This window comes from Neolamprologus multifasciatus, chromosome 12 (genome assembly GCF_963576455.1).
Source record: "Neolamprologus multifasciatus chromosome 12, fNeoMul1.2, whole genome shotgun sequence".
NCBI lineage: Eukaryota > Metazoa > Chordata > Actinopteri > Cichliformes > Cichlidae > Neolamprologus > Neolamprologus multifasciatus.
Genome location: NC_140450.1, coordinates 23549009 through 23572043, shown reverse-complemented (window position 1 = coordinate 23572043; position 23035 = coordinate 23549009). Strand labels below are relative to the sequence as shown.

At 39.0% G+C, this 23035-nt stretch overlaps 2 protein-coding genes across 10 annotated transcripts in view; both read left to right on the top strand.

The window, feature by feature from the left end:
* kansl3 (KAT8 regulatory NSL complex subunit 3) lies at positions 1–19409 on the top strand. 8 transcript variants are annotated; one of them, XM_085178880.1, is made up of 22 exons: positions 1–25; positions 1679–1953; positions 2068–2238; positions 2323–2413; positions 3371–3556; positions 7930–8058; positions 8166–8282; positions 8382–8480; positions 8733–8804; positions 8920–8994; positions 9168–9325; positions 9981–10044; positions 10134–10322; positions 10553–10709; positions 11080–11157; positions 11408–11587; positions 14135–14222; positions 14459–14586; positions 14959–15065; positions 15547–15724; positions 16605–16726; positions 18577–19409. In XM_085178880.1, the coding sequence occupies exons 1-22, from the start codon at positions 23–25 to the stop codon at positions 18580–18582; spliced, it is 2673 nt and encodes an 890-aa protein (XP_085035006.1). In that variant the 5' UTR covers positions 1–22; the 3' UTR covers positions 18583–19409. The 8 variants fall into 8 exon arrangements, with proteins under 8 accessions (XP_085035006.1, XP_085035003.1, XP_085035007.1 ...); XM_085178877.1 differs by lacking the exon at positions 18577–19409 and having other exon boundaries at positions 16605–17225; XM_085178879.1 differs by lacking the exons at positions 1–25; positions 18577–19409 and adding an exon at positions 136–407 and having other exon boundaries at positions 16605–17225.
* Positions 19410–21344: 1935 nt separating this feature from the next.
* bmp1a (bone morphogenetic protein 1a) overlaps positions 21345–23035 on the top strand; it is a 39247-nt gene continuing 37556 nt past the window's right edge. Inside the window, exon 1 of one of the 2 annotated variants that reach the window (XM_085178874.1) lies at positions 21345–22127. In XM_085178874.1, coding sequence (XP_085035000.1) covers positions 21983–22127 — 145 coding nt within the window. In that variant the 5' untranslated portion in view covers positions 21345–21982. The remainder of the gene's footprint in view (positions 22128–23035) is intronic. The other variant, XM_085178875.1, reaches the window with a different exon arrangement.

Genomic DNA, 23035 nt, shown 5'->3' with positions numbered 1-23035 from the left:
AGAAAAAAACCATCTCTTGGAAATGGTAGGATTCATTTTTAACAAGTTACAGTTACGCACATTTCATGTCATTAAATCATGTATTTTATTTCTGGGGTACCGATAATAATCCAGACTTTTATTAATCCAGTCCATGTTTTGCGTCATTCTCTGTCTGACGCGCCACGATCAGGGTTGCCAGTTTGGTAGAAACAGCAGGCCTGACTGAGCCGCTTGAATTTAGGGCCTAGAAAGGGAGGGCGCGGAGCCTAACAAGGCAACGAAGCGAACAAAAGGAAGTGGCTTTTACGAGCTAAATGTTTATGTTTCATATAACCTCTTTCATTGCCCGGTAAATACGCCGTTCTTATATTTGCTTTGCTCGAAGCAGGAGCTGAAGCCGTCGCGGCCAACATGGAGTGAGCAAAGTAAGAGGTAAAGAGCGGTACACCATTTGCTTAGCTTTTAGCTCGCTATGATTATGCTAGCATGCTAGGTCATTACGCAGCTTTCAGTCGCGGGTGAATTTCAGAATGTATATGTGATAAACATTGAACCTATTACATTTAACCCACGTATTAAGTGGAATGTTTGGTTATTTGCCACACGCCACTTAATATGTTGTTTATAATGGCAAAGTAATATCCAGTACATGGTAGAAGCTAATAGGTGGTGCTTAAAGAGTATAAACGTGTTAAGCGTCAGTCTGACTCTGTACCAGGACTGAAACTGTTTCGCTATCGCTCGTTGTGCTGTTTTTGTTAGTGCTTTTATTGTTGCTTTGTGGCTTTTTCGGCTGTTGTTGTTTTTTAATCAATAACTTATAAATAAGTTATATTTGGAAAATAGCGTAAAGCCCTGGAGCTCAACGCATTATCAGTATGCATAAAAAACCTCGAAATTGTGTAAATGCAGACCCTTGAATGTGCTCGCTTCCACAGAGAATAGAATAGAATTCAACTTTATTGTCATTGCACATGCACAGGTACAGGGCAACGAAATGCAGTTTGCATCCATCCAGAAGTGCTTTAGCCATGATATAGATATATTACAATATATATTAGCAATAATATAGATATGTAAGTATATTACAGAAATGGGTCTATTGTGGTATGTTATAATGTGCACGGTATGAAGTATGTTATGAATATTCTATAACTATAAGTATGTACAGGCTGTAGTGAGTACAAGCTATGTACAGGCTATGAACAGGATATAAATATGAAATAAAAAACTATACAGAAATCTGAGATATACAGTTATACAGAAATGTGAACTATGCAAGTTCTAAACAGTTGTAGGATTAAAAATTATCGTATGTACAGAATGATTATTTATACAGAACTATACAGTAGTGCAGACTGTAGTTCAATTATTCTGTTGTCTTTCTGATATATCAACAATCAAAGGGCTTTAAAGGCTTTGTCTGGAGCTATTGCCCTACCACAAACTTTATGGTTTTATGATGTAAGAGTTTCAATATTAAAATTGATACAAATCTTCTCACACACACACACAGTTTTCCCCCCACATATGTGTGCGTGGGCGTGTGTGTGATTTCTATGTTTCACAACTAATATTTCTGTAAAATTAGCAATACCACTTTATGATCAAGTCATTTTTTTGGCAGACAAATTTGATAATATTCTTCGATTATCTTGCATAAAATACAAAAACAATTCTTCCCTTCTTTCCCAAGTTTGTCCTGAATCAGCACCAGTTGTTAAGGTCTTCCCGGGGCCCTTTGGGGCCCAGGAAGAGGATGCATCGTGGTGGAGATAAAGACTTCCAGACCTCAGCTCGAAAGATGGGCACATCCTTGTTGTTCCAGCTCTCAGCCCATGAAAGAGAGTTAGATTTAGTATTTCTGGACCACAGCTATGCCAAACCATGGAATGCCCACCCAGATGCCAGCAGTGCTCGACCCACGAGGACACTGTTTGTTACCCCACGTCGCCAGCCTGAACCCGTTTTGTGAGTTAAAAATGCTCTTATTAGGCTGCTTCTCTTTAGCCATGGTAAAATTAGTAATCTGATGAGCATTTTTAATCACTTGTAGTGATGCGGTATTTTTTTCTTTGTCTGCAGAGATTCAGATTCTTTAATAGATGTGGAAACTGTTATGCCAACACCCGTTCCTCTATATGATAACCACAAAGCCCTTAGTGTGATGAAGGAGTGTGAGCGGCATGTCCTGTTTGCTCGTACAGTTGCTGAGAGTCCCCCGCCCCCTGATGACTGGGAGGAACATGTAAACAAGTAAGCAACCACCTCAGTGTTCCACCTTTTATCATGTAAAGTTATCCACTTGCAGTAAATCTCTTTGAAATAATTCTGCTTCAGGACTGGATGGACAGTGGCCCAGAACAAATTGTTCAACAAGGTCATTAAAGCTCTGCAAGCGGAAAGACTAGCCCGCCTGGCCAATGAAAATGTAAGTTTTTTGTTGTTGTTTGTTTTGGGTACTAAAGGGTACTAAGAATTATTCACAACTTCTTTGTTTGACTGTGGGAAAAGATTTAACAGTTTAAATGATATATTATATATAATAATGGCACTTTGTCCCAATATGTTGTTGCCTAATATCTAAATATGGATATACTCAGCTGATGCAATAATAGAAATATGTTCCTGCATCAATAAATTAAGAACATTTTTAAATGCAGAGTCTGTTCTGTTTGTGAAGCCCATAAACAAACACACTTGTATAGGAATGATGGATTTAATTGTCTGTTCAGTTTTACATATGTGGCTGCAGCTAAGTTATGAGGGTAAGTTACTGCTGTTTGAGATTTGCAAAAGATGCATTCAAGCCCAATGGGGGTTGGATGTTTATCCATGTGCTAAGATCTGTAATGCGTTGTAGTTCATCACAAAAAGTTTGTAGTGAAGCACCCCCTGTTTGACTTACTAAATAGCAGCACAGACTTGCTGCAGTTATTCTCCCCAAGCTTTGTTAACATAATCCTCCCTTTCATTCTTATTTTTTGGCGGGGTTCATTTTAGTTTTTCTTTCAGGGCTCCAGGTGTCTAAAAGTGTTGTGCAGCCTCGCTCTGGCCCTCGGGTCATGTTTTGCCCATGTGTGATGTAGTTTTTGAGTCCCTAGTTCTGCCCAGAGAAATTCATGCCCTATTGCTGCTTTGGTTAATAAATTTAATAAACAAAAATGAAGAAAGCTACCGGGTGATGCACTGATGGATAATCTGTTCACACAGAAGCAACTGAAAGCATGAGAGGAGAAATTTACAAAAGTTTTTTACCATATGACAACTAATTTTAGGGCTTACCATCTGAACTCGCCAGCTGAGTGATAGTGGGGATTTCTGGTTCTGTAGGTTATATTTCAGAAGTAAAAATGACTGAATTGTTCTGTGATCTTGTTTCTCACAGACTTCCAATGAGCCAATTTTGCGAAGGATAGCTGTGGACAAGTGTGCGAGGAAGGTGCGGCATGCGCTGGCCAGTGTGAACTGGGACACCAAACTGACACAGTGGTTACACACCACTCTAATTGAGTCTTTAAGCCTAGCCATGCTTGCTGCATACCTGGATGTGCTGCAGACTCTCAAAAGCAAGGTACGTAATTGAATAAAGAGTATGAACTGATGTACATTTTTCTGTTAGGCCTGTGCCAGAGGGATAGGCTACAAAGTTCAACCCAGCCAGGGTTTCTTTGCCTTAGCTAGCTCGATGAGTATCAGCCAGGTTTCTTGCTTCAGGATCTGCACATGCTCACATAAAAGGGGTGTTTCACGCATCATGTTACTCTTCTTTCGCACAAAATTTCTATGATTCCAGCCTGCTTCTGAGATGTTCTCAAATGATAATGATGATGAAATGGTGATTTAACAATCTATAAAGAAGATTAGAAAGTTCAGTGCTACAATATTGCAAATAAGACAAAAGATTAATGCTGCAGAAAATTTTTTTAATTTGGTGATTTAGTGCTCAAAGCAGTACAATAAAGATTTTAATTCAAGGTAATTGTTTTAGCTCTCAGTGCTGCTGGACTTTTTTGTTTTTTTCCTACGGTGACGGCTGCACATTAGAGCGCTGACACTTTAAACAGGATCCATTTAAACATTAAGTATTACCGTCCCACAGACTAATAAAGGAAGTTTGGAAATTGCTTTCGTTTGCAGGCAGATTGAAGTGAAATAAATTTTATTGAATGAAGCGCTATTGCTGGTGTTAATTCTTATAGCTGCAGTTCCAACAGTATAAAAGATAATCTGCAGTGATTTATTTTTATTTTTTTATTTATTCATTTATTTTCATTTTTCAACCCAAACTTGGCGTATAACCTGCTCCATTTTATGTGTTCAGGATAAGTTACTATGGTGATTTGGGTTAACAGAGGGCCTCATTTATGACACAGAAAACTGACTTTAAGCTTAACACAGGTCACCATTAATTAACCCTCTGGTTTCTATCTGGCCATTTTTGGCCACTTCACTTTTCGGTTTTCAACCATTTTTGTTCTGTTAATGCAAATGGAATGAAACTTTCCAAAGGTGTGTATTTTATTAAAATTTTTTATTTTTCAACATCAGCTCCTTAATAATGTCAATAATATTCACTATACACCAAATTGTTCCCATTTTACTGATTGTGGCCATTTTTGGCCAATTGAAACCCATTATAACCACCTTTTTTGATTCCTTGTTACTGGCAGTACTATATCATTCGATTTAGGTAAAATTGCTTTCATTCTAAACTCAACACATGAAAATTGTAGTTTTTAATGTTTTTCACCAAATGAGATCCTTGGCCCATTTTGTGCCAAGCAAGCAATTTCATGTAATATTCTTGGTTTCCACTAGGGGCGTTTGATGGGTTACCACATTCCAATGGACCAATATAATGAAACAATTTTGACATAGGTTTGGTCTTAAGGATCTGATAGTTTGTGTTTGTGCATGACATTGCAGCACAAACATGTATTTGCAAGATAGACTGGAATAAATAATGACGCATCAAACATTACATAGGCTGCAGTGAATTCCTGTGGATGCAGGATATTGAGCTTTGAGGTTCCCAGTCAAACTTAGCTTTGAAGCACATGTGAAAAGCACTTTTACTCTTGTATTTTTCATAAAAAGAGACCATACCCAAAATATTAACTCTAGAAACAAAAACAAAAACAAAAAAAACCCCAATCACAGGACATTTTGCACAGTTCAAACCTGCAGCTGCAGCGCAAACAACAACAAACACTGTTTGTAAACGTGTCCTGGAGTTTATGCAGGTGCAGACGTTGCTACTGCTGTAAGTAAACCTAACAGCTTCCAGACCATTTATTCTGGCAATATGGCAAGAAGGTGGGAGTGTCCCCCCCCCCAAGAGGGACAAAGGGACCCCCTGATGATCCTCTAATCGCCTGAGCCAAGGTGTGAAACTGGGTGTGAACTCTGGCTGATTGGGAACCACACCCAGTTCAAAGCGTATAATATCTAAATTTTAATTATATTTTGGTTTTCATGACTAGGACTGGTGCTAATTTAAAAAATCAAGTCAATGAAAGTAGAAAAATGTTTTAATATATATGAATTTTATAGTATTTTGAAAACGTAAACATGGGTGGTCATTTTTGGCCACGAACAAAATGAGAGGGATTTTTTTTGTTTTTCTGTCACTGCACAAAAAACCAAAGATACATAAAACTCATTGATACTTTTAATTATTGCTATGCATCTAACCTCCATCATGGTTAGAAAATAAATCAGTTTGCATGTATTATTTAGAAAAAAAATGGGGATTTTATGCTTTTATCCCTTTATCCCTTTATCCCTTTGTAAATCATTAAAATTATGTAATTTAACTGGTATTTAAAGGGTTAAAAGTCTGGATTTGAATTAAATTTTGGTCTTGATGAACAGCGCTGATACTAATCTAAAACATCAAGTCAATGAAAGTAGAAAAATGTTTTAATATATATGAATTTTATAGTATTTTGAAAACGTAAACATGGGTGGCCATTTTTGGCCACGAACAAAATGAGAGGGTTTTTTTGTTTTTCTGTCACAGCACAAAAAACCAAAGATACATAAAACTCATTGATACTTTTAATTATTGCTATGCATCTAACCTCCATCATGGTTAGAAAATAAATCAGTTTGCATGTATTATTTAGAAAAAAAATGGGGATTTTATGCTTTTATCCCTTTATCCCTTTATCCCTTTGTAAATCATTAAAATTATGTAATTTAACTGGTATTTAAAGGGTTAAAAGTCTGGATTTGAATTAAATTTTTTGTCTTGATGAACAGCACTGATACTAATCTAAAAAATCAAGTCAATGAAAGTAGAAAAATGTTTTAATATATATGAATTTTATAGTATTTTGAAAACGTAAACATGGGTGGTCATTTTTGGCCACGAACAAAATGAGAGGGATTTTTTTTGTTTTTCTGTCACTGCACAAAAAACCAAAGATACATAAAACTCATTGATACTTTTAATTATTGCTATGCATCTAACCTCCATCATGGTTAGAAAATAAATCAGTTTGCATGTATTATTTAGAAAAAAAATGGGGATTTTATGCTTTTATCCCTTTGTAAATCATTAAAATTATGTAATTTAACTGTGATTTAAAGGGTTAAAAGTCTGGATTTGAATTAAATTTTGGTCTTGATGAACAGCGCTGATACTAATCTAAAAAAATCATGTCAAAAAAAGTGGAAATTTTTCTTAATATATATGAATTTTATAGCATTTTGTAAATGTAAACAGGGGGTGGCCATTTTTGGAAGTTTTTATGTTTTTCTGTCACTGCACAAAAAAACAAAGATGTATAAAAGTCATTGATACTTTTAATTATTGTTATACATCTAACCTCCATCATGGTTAGAAAGTAAATCAGATGGCATGTTTTATTTGGAAAAAAATTGGGGTTTTGTGATTTTTTCCATTTATGAGTTCCTAGGATTATGTGATCTAACTGGTATTTAAAGGGTTAAAATTATGAATTTGAATGAAATTTTGATTTTCATGAACAGCACTGGTACTAATCTAAAAAATCATGTCAAAAAAAGTGGGAATTTTTCTTAATATATATGAATTTTATAGCATTTTGTAAACGTAAACAAGGGGTGGCCATTTTTGGCCACAAACAAGCTGAGAGGAAGTTTTTATGTTTTTCTGTCACTGCACAAAAAAACAAAGATGTATAAAAGTCATTGATACTTTTAATTATTGTTATACATCTAACCTCCATCATGGTTAGAAAGTAAATCAGATGGCATGTTTTATTTGGAAAAAAATTGGGGTTTTGTGATTTTTTCCATTTATGAGTTCCTAGGATTATGTGATCTAACTGGTATTTAAAGGGTTAAAATTATGAATTTGAATGAAATTTTGATTTTCATGAACAGCACTGGTACTAATCTAAAAAATCATGTCAAAAAAAGTGGGAATTTTTCTTAATATATATGAATTTTATAGCATTTTGTAAACGTAAACAAGGGGTGGCCATTTTTGGCCACAAACAAGCTGAGAGGAAGTTTTTATGTTTTTCTGTCACTGCACAAAAAAACAAAGATGTATAAAAGTCATTGATACTTTTAATTATTGTTATACATCTAACCTCCATCATGGTTAGAAAGTAAATCAGATGGCATGTTTTATTTGGAAAAAAATTGGGGTTTTGTGATTTTTTCCATTTATGAGTTCCTAGGATTATGTGATCTAACTGGTATTTAAAGGGTTAAAATTATGAATTTGAATGAAATTTTGATTTTCATGAACAGCACTGGTACTAATCTAAAAAATCATGTAAAAAAAAGTGGGAATTTTTCTTAATATATATGAATTTTATAGCATTTTGTAAACGTAAACAAGGGGTGGCCATTTTTGGCCACAAACAAGCTGAGAGGGTAGTGATTTTGATGGAATCCAGAGGGTTAATGAGACTGTTGATTCATTGTTACGTTCCTCTGTCTGCTTAGTTGCCCTCGCTGATCGACAGAATGTTGCTGTCATCAGCAAAGACCGGCGCTCCAAGCGCAGAGGCACTGTCACTGCTACTGAAACGGCCATGGGACCCAGCTGTTGGAGTTCTGTCTCAAAACAAGCCGGTAAAATTAAATCAGTCGCTTTCAGTTTTCAACAGAAAACGTTTTCATTTAACTTTTTACACATGTGACCCCTGAATCCTTTTTTTTTTCCTCCTCCTTTTTTCCAGAGCAAGCTTCCAGGATCCCCGCTCATCCTTATTGCACCATCAAGCCCAACCAATCCCGCCCTCTCCACTTCACGAAGAATGAGATTCTGGCAGTCACAGCTCTCCTTTTTTGGAAAGGTCAGATGTCCCATCAGATCAAATCTTTGTGTTTACAGAAATATTTTTCTTCCCTGTTTTGTCACAGAAAACTGCCTAAAACAGCTGTTTTTGTGTTAGGTCATCCCAATACACACTCATGTGAACAGCGGGGCCAATATTGGCATCACCCAGTGCCTAGAGCACATGTTGGGTACTGTCAGGGCCAAGGTCATGGAGGTAGGGTGTTGGTTTTTATTTGATGCATTAGTGACTATAGCTGTGATGTGATTGTGATCTTATTTTGTTAAATTCATGTAGATGAATGTGGCAGATTTTTAAATATGCACATTTCTAATTGTATTTATTAGGTAATGACTCAGATCACTGTCCAAACTAGAGATGCTATATAATGGGTTTTTTTGTTGTTTTTTTTTTGTTTGTGCGTCTGTACCTGCACTGATTGCATGTTTTTATAAATGTAACCACCAGGTTCACAGTCACTTTCCTCACAAACCCATTATCCTGGTCGGCTGGAACGCTGGGGCTCTTATGGCTTGCCACGTAAGACTTTTTACCATGTATTTATCATAGTGATTTAATGTGATGAACTAATAAAAGTGCACTATTGTCAAAGGTGTGCAATAGAATACATTTTAATAATAAACTTTGACTCCAGGTGTCCCTGATGGAGTATTTGACGGCTGTGGTCTGTCTTGGCTTCCCCCTGCTAACAGTCAATGGGCCACGTGGGGTATGACCTAAAGCATTTTCTAGCTTCAGCATTGGTTTTTATCTTTGATGTTTTACTCAACTGTTAGAAAAAAATACTTTCTTCTTCTTTTTCTTCTTCTTCTTCTTCTTCTTAATATAACTGAAAAACAAAACTTTGCTTGTGCCAGTTTTTCACATATTGCTGGTTTACAGGATGTGGATGACCCGCTCCTGGACATGAAGACACCAGTGTTGTTTGTGGTCGGCCAGAACGCGCTCCAGTGTAGCACAGAAGGAATGGAGGAGTTCAGAGAGAAGCTCAGGGCAGACAACAGCATGGTGGTGGTTGGAGGCGCAGATGACAATCTGAGGTCAGTCACAGCCTTAAAGATCTGAAAAACATAATATTTTCGCAGGGTCCAGAGATGAAGTTCAACGAGTCAAATGCAAGTAGATTCCTCATTATGTCAGTGAAGCTTGGAAGATATTCGCTTCACAGCAAGTAAATGCCTGTATCGAACTTATCACTGGGATGAGAAAGATTTACTCAGAAGCTTAATGTACAGTTTTGTGCACAAGTCCTTCTTTTCTATATATTTTGCTTTTAAAGTGCTCATGAGCAATCGTTCTCCAGGCTTTCTGAAGGTCTCGCATAGTTTTTTCAGAACAAATTGACTGAAACAGACCGATGCTTGTACCTGACCACTTTCAAAAAAATCTATGAATGGTTCAAAGATAAGAAGGCACTTAACTCAAGAGATGGCGCATAAATGAGATAAGTTTGCTGGGCAATAATACAGTTTTTTGTTTTGGGGGGGGGGGGGGGGGGGGGTTATATGGCATTTCTTTGCTCAAGTGTAACTACTTTGTTTGCAGCGTATATGACACTGAACTTCTTGATGAAATGTTCGGAGACCATATATCTGCGATTAAAAACGCGTTTTAATAGTTTGAACAATTGATTGGCTACATGGTCAAGTATGACACTTAATATTTTTCCACTTCTGACTCTAAACCACTCCACAGAATCAATTCAGCAAAGATGAAATCAGAAGGACTGACGCAGACCATGGTGGACCGCTGCATTCAGGTGGGCCCTCATAGCTAGAAAGCATTTTTCATCTGCTGCAGTTTATATTTTGAATATTTATATTTTGTTCTTCTCTCACTGGTCTTTAGGATGAGATCGCTGACTTCCTTTCAGGTGTGCTTACACGGGCAGAGGGCCACGGTCATGGCTCAGGTGAGATGAGAGACATGGACACAGAAAAGAAGAAAAGGCCTCGACGGGAGCTTCCCTTTGACATGGAGAGAGGACGACCATCCTCCCCTGCTCTGAGAGTTCCTATCTCGCCGTCAGGATCTGAGGTAAGAAGTTTTCCGTATTTTTATGAAAAAAAAAAATGTTGTTTTATGAAATGATGGTAAACTATACAGTGGTGTGTATCATAACTGTTATCATTCAACAGTAGCTGTTGAGTTTTAATAATAAGACCTTGTATGGTGGAATTGCAGTCATAGCATCATGTCTTATGATTGAAAGAAGCTACACTGTCTGCATATGAGTCACCAGGTGCTCATGTTCACTCGATCCTCAGGATCTATCTAGTGTCTGCAGCAGTCCCACATCCAGTCCCAAACCCAAGACATCTGGTCTTTCTCCGGCACAGAAGTCCAGCCTTATCACTGCTACACAGTTGCTCAAGACACACATGCAGCGCTCCGGCACAGTGCTCACTCACAAGCAGGCTCAAGGTCAGTGCACCAACTCACTCAACTCTGAATTCATTGAAAAGGGCTCTGTAAATACGCTTGTGCACTGTGATCCTTTGTACCTGTGTGTACACAGTTGTCCCGTTCGCCCCACTTGTTTATTTGAACTTGTTAAAACGAGCCATTGATCTTAACTCCAGTGGAATTTTTGCAGAGGTGTTACAAGGTAACCAGACAGGGTAGAATGCAAGATGTGAAAATGATGGTAGAAAACAAAGATTTTGAAGAGATTATCAAGTCACGACATCTGATGGGGGAAGATAGAACATGACTGAAATACTTTCCTCTCATCCTCTTGTCTCTTCTCTTCCTACAACTTTCCTTTCCGGCTCTTTTTTCCAATTCATTCCAGCTCAGTTTGCTGCTTTTATGAAACAAAACATGCTTGTGAGGAAAAATCTTCCTCCTGGCACTCCTCCTTGTATTTTTGGTAAGTGTCTATCCCTCTTCTTTCCTTTTTTCTTTCCTCTTTCCCTTTCACTCTTCTTCCTTTGTTTCCGCTGCTTTAATTGTAGACTAATGTGACTACTTTACTGCATTAAAACTTTATAAAGCTTTTGAGAGCAAATATTAACTTCAAAGCTTGGGGTTAGTTAAGGATGAAATCTCACAGGTTCGTGTCACTTCAGTACTTCACTGATAGTTGTGTGTTCGTCTGTGTGTTTGTCTGTGCCGTGCAGTGCCGGTGACCTCTGATCAGATGGAGGGCCTGGACAGAGATGAACTGCGGTCCCATGGCAAGAGGAGGCAGACACCTAGTCCCACTCCAAGCAAAGCCTCCAAGAGAGCAAAGATCAAGGTTACTATTGTTTCCCAAAGCGATTCAGCAGGGGGCAGCCTCAGTCCTGCTGCACATGAAGGTACAAAACCTGGGATCCTTTAACACTGGTTTGATTTAGGAGTATTGGTAACCAGAAATTGTGTAAATTGGTGCTGATACTCATGAAATTTTGTTATTCTTGATATTAAAGATGATGATAAACTAAACTGGTTCACACACAACAAGCTGACACTTGCTCGGCGTTGTATCTAGACTAAACAACCACAAGGGTCGACTTCTGAATGTCATCCCTGCTCTCCACACAACATTTTTAGCATATGCAGTCATGAAAGAACTCACTGTCGGGGGAAAAAAATCCACAGTCCAATAGACCAACTTTGGATAATTGCAGTTTAAACCAGATGAAACCAGCAAGTAGGAAGGCCTAAATGTAGCAACCAGATGAAGGACTACTCCACTGGCAGCATCTAAGTAAACAAACAGCTGGCAATAGCGTTCACTGTTAAATGACCACAGCTGCATATAAAACCTCTGGTCTAGGTCAGGGAGGTCAAGCTCACTTTCTATCAAGTTAGTTTGATGTGAAGTGGGCTTGACCAGTAAAGAAGATTAGCTACATATTTAATTTCTGAGATGTCTTAACCCTCTGGGGTCGACGGACGCACTGGCGCGTCAAAATCACATGACCAATTTAAGACGATGCAGCGACCCAGAGTCTCCAATTCAACTTGGACTTCAAACTATATACCAGTTTTTAAATTGTGTCAATGGGCCACGTAACACCAGAGTTATGCTAAAAAAAACATGTGATGTTTCTTTCTGAACAAAACAGTGGTGTTTATAGCAGAAAGAAATGGTAAAAACACCCGTTCCCTATTGGTGTTAAAGTGTACCATGTGAGCCAATCAAAAAATGATATGGCAGCATGTGGCACTTGGTTGTTTAGGGAGAAGGGGAAGTTTTAGGAGTGACGCCCGCGAGAGAAATCGGGCGAGTGAAAGAAAGAGAGAGGGCGAGTTTTCACATGTGAGACATTGGTGACATTTAACGTGTTTGGAGGCTATAGTTACTGTGTTGTGTACTTTTTGTTTTGTTTTGTGTGTCAGGTATACTAGTGAATGTCACATTTCCTCCAAAAAAGCCACCAAGGGCAGATTCCAGTGTAAACACTGTGTCCACATGGAAAACTGGACTGATACACCTCCTGCAGGGTTTAGGCCTGTGGTGTTCTCCTCTGTCTTATAGTGGACAAAAACTATTTTTTGGACTGGCACAAATAATTTGTGTACCTTCTTATTTGATGCAGAACACCTGATTGTTCTGGAAACCGTTTTAAATGGTTATATTAAAAAAAAAAAAAAAAAAAACGCCTGAGGCCTTGGCTGCAGATTTAAGTAAATAGTACCATATAACTTTCTTGTTTGCCAAATGTGCACAATTTTTAGAAATGTATAATTTCTATTTGCATTTCAAGTTATGAAAATGATTCTTTAAACATGTTTGTGGTTTTTACAGTAAAAAATATTTAAAATTTAAAAACAATTGTCTGAGTTTAGATCAATTGTGCTAATATAGTATGTCAAAATGAAAAAATAACTCCAAAGCCAGATATTTGAGGTTGTGCTGAAAATAATGATACCAAACAAGGCAAGATAAACAGTTTTTAAATGTGACATGTAGAGGTAAAATCAAAAGTAATCAAAAACGGCCAATTATACCCTGGACCCCAGAGGGTTAATATAAGATTTTTTTAAAACGTATAGCTTCAACAGTGTATCTAAGTTTTTCTGTGCAATAAAAATTTAAAATTACAGAAAAGGTTCTGATAGTTTATAGCCCAAAGTAGTCTGTAGTTATAAAACATAGTTTTTGTTAAAAATAAATTTAAGTGAAGTTTCTATAGATGGTAAAAAAACTGTTATTTTTCTCTAAAATAATTATTTATCTGCTGCTTAAATCAGTGCAACATGGACATTCCCAAAATGGCCAAAAAATGCCAACTGCTTTGAATTGCACTAGATGGATTAATTATTTACTTGGTTGAATTGTCGGTGAGGCAAACCACTTTAAAAAAAACACACACACACACACACACACACACACACACACACACACACACACAAAACAACCAGTGACTGATTCAGCCAATCAGCAATACATTCCTGCAGTCACCCACTATAAGGTGTTGGGTAATTTGCCTCTCTTGTCATACATAGCTTCATACAAACTTGAATCTTTAAACACTGAGAGAACTTGTCTGGGCTTTTTTGTTTGTTTTGGTCAGAATAAAAAGATATAGTTCATTCTTTCATGCATTGATTAAAATCACTTGTGGGCAGACAGATGCTTTGAGCAGGTTAAGTTCATTCAACTGTGCAGATGAAAAATGTGTTTTTTGTTGATTATGCATTATTAAAGTTAAACTAGGGCTTTGCTAAGCCTTTATTTTGAAAAATCAAACATTCTGCCTGTCATTAATGACCAGGTGGTTGTTTTGAGATTCACCCTTTTTCTAGAAATTATCATAATTTATTTATGTTTTTTTTGTTTTTGTGTTCCTTTTTTGTTTTTACCAAAGCAAGATAACTGACTGTCCTTCATATTTTCTTTTTTTTTTTTCTTGCAGTGGGTGTCTCAGGAAAGCCCTTAACTGTGACAATGGGACAGACTGTAGCTGGTGCCAAGGAGCTCTCTGGACTTCTTACAGGCCAACGGTAAGCAAGCCAGCGCCATAACACACACACACACACACACACACACTGACACATTGAGGTTGGAGCACTTGAAACCCTAACTATCCCTACACCCACATCCACTCCCACTTGTTGGGGTGTCTGGTGCAGAGGGATTGATTAGAGGTGTACTTGGAGTTTGGGAGCTGAGTGATGGCCAAAGCAGCACTTGCTGGGGTAGCTCCTGAGTAGACTGGTGGTTATGTGTGTCACTGCAGGTCTGGTAGTCTCTCAGAGGTGTCTGGTGCCCTGTCCCCAGGCTCCAGCTCATTCAGCAGCGTGCAGCCTTGCATGGTGTCGGGCCCTTCCACACCAGCCCAGGCGCAAGCTCCAGCCACTGCCCAAGGTATGTTCGTCTTGTCCTGCCTTGCACGCTTGTTTGCACTCTTAATTGTGCAGCTGATCTCAGCATAGTGGCATCAAAACACAAGTGCAGTTCTGCTTGGTTTTATTGTGTGGGATCCAGTTTGATCGCTGAGCTGAGAATTTGGACATGTTTTAGCAAACATCATCATTGATCACCTCTTGCGCCATCGCTGTCAGTCACTGACCCAAACCTTGCCCTGGCTATCGTGTGTGTGTGTGTGTGTGTGTGTGTGTGTGTGTGTGTGCGCTGTTAGTTTAGGCCTTGGAATGTTTTTTTTTTCCCTTAATAATTTCTGTGCTGTTTAGTTGGGATTGCTTTAACCCAATCAATGATTGATCTGTGTGTGTGCAGCACCTTCCGCCAGCAGTCTTCTACAAGGCCTAAGTTTCAGTCTTCAGGAGATCGTCACCAAAGCTCCTAACGTTCCCTCAACAGCAGCCAACACAGGTGGCACTCAGGTAACACTTGGAGTGGTTGTATTCGATTCCTAAACCAGGTTTTGAACCATCCATTTGCTATAGATTATGTAGACTATTTATAACACTCAATGAGGGTTTTATTTATTTTTATTTTTTTAAAGTGTGTAGTTATGTGTTAATCCAGTTTTTTGAATATGCCACATTTGTAATTGGTTACCCAAATGATTAAAAGAACTGAAAACACACAGATCTAGTGGAACTTCCATGGTTTAGGTACATAAAAGAAAAACTGGAGCATATGTTTTCTTGCCAAGGAAAAAACTTAATAGCAAGATTAATCTTTTCTCCCCATTTTTTTGTTAATAGATGTCATCATTGTGTCTAATCGGCCTCAATACTACCAAACTACTTTTTTTTTCTTTTCTTTTTTTTCTTTTAAGTGACTTAATGGAATAAAAGATGATAAAATCATCTATCCTGTCCACTCATCTGCCCTCATGCTGTTTGTGCCATTCCACAGGGTTCGGTCCTGAGCTCCGCCGGTACCAGCAGCAGTGCTCTGCTCCGGGCAGTGCCTGTGGTCACCACAGGAGGAGTGGCTAAAACCACCGCGATCCATCAGCTGCTCACTAATGGTGGGCTGGCCAAACTTGCTAGCAGCTTGCCTGGCTTGGCGCACATCACCAACCAGACCACCGGTATGTCTCGAGCTGCCAAGACACGACGGCCACGTTGAATGCCCAGAGTTTGTTCATCCTTTGTTTTGGAAACAGTAGTGCAGGAGGTCTGTAGGCCGGACGTAGAGGACATCTCTGATACTTGCAGAGATGGTTTGCCTGGAATGAGCCTAACTGTTGTAAGGTTTGCAGAGGAATGTGCAGCTTACACGTACAGCAGCCAATGGCAGATTAGTGGCATACATGTTTTCATGTTCACGGAATGGAAAGTCACAATTTAGAGTTTCTATCTGACGTCGGACACACAAAGGCATGAAACAGTTTGATCCTGAATAATTGTGAATTAAGTTAAGATCAATGTTAAGAGGGTTGACCAAATTTAATAAGACTCCTGTTTTTCAGTCAAAACTGCTTTCTGCGTCAGCTTTGTTTGTTCAAGCGATCATTTCATGTTTGTTTCTTTTTGTTTGCCTATTTTGTAAACCCATTAAATCACCTGCTTTCAATTATTCATTTATATTAACGCTGACCTCCTAGAGAGTTGTGTTGAGAAGCAATAACGTTGGCACATGGCATTACCCAAGCTGTTCCTGTTGTAATAAAGACTGGAATCAAACTTGTGTTTTCATTGTCGTCTTGTTGTCATTTTATTGTGAGTGTAAATCAGTTGGCTTTCTCACCCCTTTCACTTACCTGAACCTCCAAATTTGCTTTTACCTTTCATGGTCATCTAATATCATACATGAACGTGCTTTAAAAAAAAAAAAAAACAACAGTTATCCTTTAGATGACTTGCATCACAGCATGTTTGCAGCAAATTATTATTTAGTCTAATCTGGTGTATTTGGAGGTAAATCATTTATAGCTTGTTATTTCTGTGTATGTTGGTGTTTGTTGTCAGGAGGGCAGAAAGCCCCCACTTCTATAACGGTGACCCTTCGAGGAGCACATCCGAGTAGAGTGGGATCTGTCAGCCAAGCTGGTGGTGAAGCTGTGACTTCAGCTCGTACCCATGAGCCCAAGGTGCGTCTCAGTTCAGCACCTAAACAGACACACTTGGAGCTTTTTTTTCTCCCCCTTATTCTTGGTTACATGTTTTTCTGACTAACACAAAGTTTGACAGATTTCTGTTATCACTGCAAATGTTCATGCAGCCCATTAAAATTTTCAGTTTGATAGCTTGTAATGGTTCTCACTGACATGGCACCCCAGTGCCTACTTTTAAAATGATTTTTGTTGTCACTAGTCTATAATTTGTTGTGGAGGCAGTCTAGAAAATAATTACCAGCTTTACTGTATATCCTTTGACCCAGTTGTTCACAGTATCTTGTAGCCTTGTGTATTTTAGGTCACATACAGCCACTGGGGCATAAACTGAGGACTGAAGATGCATTAACAGAAAAACACTGAAGTGTTTGTTAGAAATGACACACTGAGGTGAAAGTGACAGTTACAGCTTTTCTTTTTCACGAAGAGATGACAGCATTTGAGGAAATGGGAAAAAGTTAAAAAAGAAAAACAAGTGAATTTCTTTCACTTTCTTAATATTTTGCCTTCACATAGCCAGACTTTCTTTTTACTCATTTTATGAGTCCAGTCCTTGTACCTGACCATTTTCAGAGAAAGGTGTTTGTTTGTTAAGCCACTTAACACTGACCTACGAAGCATGCAGGCAAAAAAGGCACCTAAGTGAAGGGCTCAACCAACATTGTGTGTACGCATAAGAGACAACTTAGCAAAGATCTATTCCTAAATCATATCTTTAGGCAATCTGTTACTAACAGTTTGTCATTAAAACACATTTGTTCCCATTTCTTTATTTGAATCAATGAAAAATGCCAAAAATAATATAGTTTAACAGGCACACAACACTATTTTGCACCACCAAGGTAATTATGTACATGTATATATCACTCATCATGATGAGCAGTCTATGGACGTCATGTTCTTTAGATATAGGAAAAAATTCAGCAAAGACCTGACACAGGATCTGAGAGATACATCTGGCCCTTGAGCTGATCCATCTGCTGTTCACTAAAGTCTCGTCAGAAATGGTCTCAGTGGCTGTCAAGAAGCCATTCTTAAGGAAAGGAAAGGAAAGGTTGAGATATGGCAAAGTGCACATGAACTGGTCTTATGGAGTGATGAACACAAATGTTTGTTTTTATTTCTGGTTTAGATTGTCATGTGAATTTTCCAGCATGACAATGATCTCATACACACTTATAATAAAGTAAAAGAAAAACACAATAGATCACTATTAATCATGGATTGGCTTCCCCAGAGCCCAGACTTAAACATTATTGAAGCGGTGTGGAATCAGTTTGACAGAGACCAAAACAAAAGGCAGCCAGCATCCAAAGAAGATTTTTGAATGTGCTTACAGAAAGGTGGAGAACTATTCCTGAAGACTAGTTAAAGAAATAAGAGGGATGCTCACCTAAGGAACAATAAAGGTGGCCACACCGAATATTGACTTTGAAGCTTGTTAAAACAGTGCAAAAATCTTCTTCTTTTTTTTTTGCCTTATTTCCATATATGTTTGCATGTTTTAGTAAATCACCATATCCATTAAATCCCCATTTTCCATAGCAAAACATAAAGCACTGAGAGGTGGCTCGAGACTTTTGCGCAGCACTGTAGAAATAAACACAAAATCCTCCCATGCCTTGTCTTTCTCAGATAAGTATTAGAGTCTGGATCACAGTGTGCTCCACTTCTGAAACTGGATGCAGCTGAAAATATCTCAATATTATATCTGAGGATTCCGAGCAGACTTTAAAGTAAATGTCAAACATGTTATTGCCCCGAAGAATTTAATATAAACCAAGAATGAACTGAGAGTTAATTAATTGCACTGTGCCCTTTTGCAGCACTGAAATCTCGGCTCACTGTGGGCAAATCCCTGATGCAAGATGGTGATGTGCAAAAGTACCTTAGGAGCCACAGCCTGCTGATGAGACTGCTCCCTCCCCATAGTGACGAACACACCGCCGCACAGTGTGCAGAAGACCACGCCTCACAGAGGGCTCCCCTGTGGAGATGGTGGGAAAAGGCAAGGCAGTTGCTTTCAGTTGTGGACAAGTCCGAGTCTGTGCTGGATAGAACAGGCACTGCTAACTTCAGGGGATGTCGTCGTGCTACAGCCTGCACTCTTTTATTACACCTTTGACTTGAAACTGACAGCATGATCACATGTTCTTGGGAGAAAATTATATGCTGAAGGTAAACTGTAAACTACCTGGAGTGTGGTGGTGCAGCCCAGGTAAAGCCTACAAAAGGACAGCTGTGCAACAGTTCATCCTGATCAAAAACCTGCTGTGCATCTCAACAAAGATAATGTTTGAAGTCCTTAGCATACTCAGAATATATTGAGTTCTATCATTGCTGTATCGTATATGTCCATATAGATCCAATAACTGTAATCCATATAATAAGTGTCTGTCATAATTGTTTCTTTTTATGTAGCAATTTTAATAATAATATAATTTGATGTAATGTGCTTCTGAAAAGGAGACGTGTATTGCGATGCTTAGTTTGAGGTATTTGCACTTGTAAAACTCCAAGCTTTTGTTGCACTCGTTTCCACCTGAACCTGTTTTTCTATAGCCTCAAACACTGGACCAGGGTACTGTTTCCCATCTGCACCGTCTCATGACTTCACTGCACGCAGAGCTTATGTTTGAAATAAACATATTTACCTGAATGCAATGCTTTTGCTTTACTTAGCTAATGTAAACATTTGGCCTTGTGTGCTAAACACTTGTAGCACTGAGCGAGCTGAGAAACTCCCCTCTTGTTCAAAATGTTATGGAGGAGCTCGCTCCAATGCGTGATAGTCGCACTGCTGTGTTTACAGCTGCAGCATAAATACAGCCCACTTATTGCAGACGACATCCTGTCAGCAGTCAGATAAGATATAGATAGGAGTGTCTCTCTTCCTCTGTATGTAAACCTTTGTATACATTAGATAGTATGAAGGATCCCATTTAGACAACAGCAGCTGCTGGTATTTCCTCACATCATTGCCACCAGCCCCTCTTGAAGCATTCCATCTGAGATTTAGCCATCCAATCACATCTGCAGGCCAGCTTTACTGTCCTGCAGACATTGAAGGTGAAGTACAGTGAGAATAGAAGTGTTTTACTTACACTTTACACTTCATGTTAGTAAAGCGGGCAAAACAATGAAGCAGGATGTGTGTATATTCACAGGTACAAATATGTAACATATTTTTTGTACAAGGCCCGAACAGCGCAGCGGGAAATCAGCAGTATTGGAAAGATGGAATGTGAATGAAAAGCGGTAACAGAATGAATTTAATGGTTAATTTGTGTAAGCTGTAGGTACCTCCTGCTACAAGCATAAATGACATAAAAGAATGAACAAACTATTAATATCCAACACGAACTCAAGAAATGCTCCACAAAAACTGGATAGGTGGAAAAGTGGTTCATCGGAGGACTTCAGTTGGAATCTCTTGGGGGTTTTTTTTATCACTGCTTGAAGCACAAATGAGATATGACATGAGGAAGAAACTGATCCAACTTGCACAGATAGAATAAAGCAAGCTGTGACACATGGCATCTTACCATGCACTGTCTCAGGGCTCCCTTTTGTCTAGGATTAAGAAAGCTTATACATTTTTCATTTTAGTAGCTTGTAATTAAATAATAATAATAATTATAACAAACTGCATGTGGAAGCTTCTTTCTGCCACTGAAATAAATTAATTACCATTTAAAATTTTGGGCTATTATTCTACAATAAACAACATAATAATACATTGCAATAATACACATTTTTGTATTTTTTTTTCTATGGCAAAAAAACCCCAAACACGTTTCCATAAACCAAACCATGTACAGGTATGAAGTCACAAGGAATAAACAGACTTATAGAGTGGATGAAATTTCCATTGGTAGGATAAAATAAATGGGCTGGTTCTTATATAGTGCTTTTCTACTCTACCTGAGCACTCAAAGCACTACAGAAAACATGCCTTCCTCACCTATTCATACAAGCACTTCTGTCCATGCTTTTTGTCTGACATTCACACTCCAATGGATGCATCAACTTGAGCTTCAGTATCTTCCCCAGGGATGTTTTGGCATGTAGACAGGAGCAGCCAGGGCTCGAACAACCAGCGGATTATTAGATCACCTGCTCCACATTTTGACTTACAGCCACCCTAGAGCACCTGTCGGGTACAGCCTACCCTTCAGGGTTCAGGGCCACACGTTTTACTAAGATTAACAAACCTTCTGCTGGAAATAAGAATAATAATAACTTGAAATTTCAAGTTATTTTCTCAGAAGTTTGATAACATCGAAATTTTGACTTATGATTGTCTTTTTTCCCCTCACTAGCGGAAACAAGCGTCCCATATCTCAGACTGTCCTCCGTGGTTATCTCTTCTTTGTTGTTGTTTTTTATTTTTACTTTTTTTTATTTTAACTCTTTGTGAATCTGTCTAAATGTGTTCCGTACATTACCGACAGGTGGCGCACTAACCGCTTCTGTTTCGCTCGTGACTCCTTTACTTCAGAAGGGTCTGTTTGTTTGTTTGCGCGTGCATGTCATAATGCGAGTGGGCGGCCGTTCGGTAGTGTGCGCGTGTGAATAATTGCGCACGTTTCGGCGAAGCTGTCTCGCGCTCGTGGAAGTAAAGGGAGAGGGGGAAACAACGTGGAGTGTAAAAACAAAGAAAAAAACACGAATTTACGCGCAGAGTGCGGCTGAACTTTTATAAACCGGGGGGTGTTTACAAAGCGGTGGTTCCGGTGAGATAATTCGGGTCTCTGACCGTGTGTACAGCAGAGCAGAGGGGAAACTATCGTCACTATAATAATTATCCACAAAGAGACATTCCCGGTCGGCCAGTTTCTCGTCACTCACACGCTGTTCACGCGCAGACAAGGTAACAATAAAAATTCACACGTGCATCTGTGGTAATTGGGGATTTTCTCCGCCCCTGCTGGGCTGCCATATCATCAAAGTTTCTCGGGCAGTCCTCCGCACTAGCCCTAAGCTCCGGCTGGATGAGAGAAATCACTGCCCCCAGAACCAAGAAAACACCGGAGAGAGGCTGGATTTAAAACCCGCCCTCCAGAGGGATCTCGTCCCCCCCGACCAAAAAAGAAAAAAGAAAAGAAAAGAGAAAAACCTCCCATTTTCTCTCACTCTATTTCTCTTTCTCACTTCTGTCTCTCTTTCCCTCTGTCCCTCTCTTCTCCTCTACCTTTATCCCTCGTCTTTCGCCGTTTCCCCTCCACAAACATGGATCTCTCGGCGAGGTGTTTGGTTCTTCTATCATGTCTTGGCGTGATATTGGCGATCGATTTGGACGCGATTGATCCAGGCTACTATGTGGAGCCCACTGCCACATCAGAGACGATCGACTACAAGGATCCCTGCAAAGCTGGTGAGATTTGATTTGTCATCGTTTTTTCTTTCTCTTGTACTGTGTATGATTTTCTTTTTTAAAAACCATATTTATGTGGAGGTAAAAAAAAAAAAATGCCACGACACAACGTGGAGCTCGCACGGAGCGGCCAGAGCAACGCTTTTGGAGAGATGACAGTAGTGGATGTAGTTTTTAAAAGGCTTGAGGGAACATTGTGTGCAATTGTTTTGTAGTAAGTGACATAGTTTCTGCAGTTTGAGCCATCCGAGGCGTACACAGTATAACCCAGCTCAAAGAGCGGCTCCACGGATCGTAGGGATGAAAACGCATCGATTGAAGGCTTTCCGTGTGCATTTCGCGACACATGAAAAGTTTTCTGGGGGGTTTAGTTTTCGGTTGAAAAAGTTGGAGCCTGCTGTTTGCACTCGTGCTTAAAAATGTGATCAAATCCCTCCTGCAGGCTGTCTCCTCTGTTATATACTTAAAAATAAAATAAAAAAGTCTGCGCTGTTGGGGAAACAAAGGATTTTTACACTTTGATTTGCAGACTTCTTCTCCCTTTGCTGGCCGTTTTTGTCAGTGCACAGATCTCCTCTCGGTTTTTTTTTTCTTTCCCTACCGGTTGTTTGCACGGCCACTTAAAACAAAGTGGAGGAGGGGAGAAAGTAGAGTACAGTCGAGTTTAGATATTTATGCACATATTTTTCTGCTGGCGGTTGTCTTTATTTGTTGCAGTACAGGGAAGAAGTAAGCCTCCACTCCTCCACGGTAAGAGCTAAAAAAAACCCCACCCCAAATCATAAATTTACAGTACTGTACAGTAACTGCATTAAGTATATGAGTATTTAAACTGTAAAGAAGACACAGGCTCCAAAGGGGAAGCTGAATAATTCAACAGACTATCTCAGATCTGTGAACACTGACAC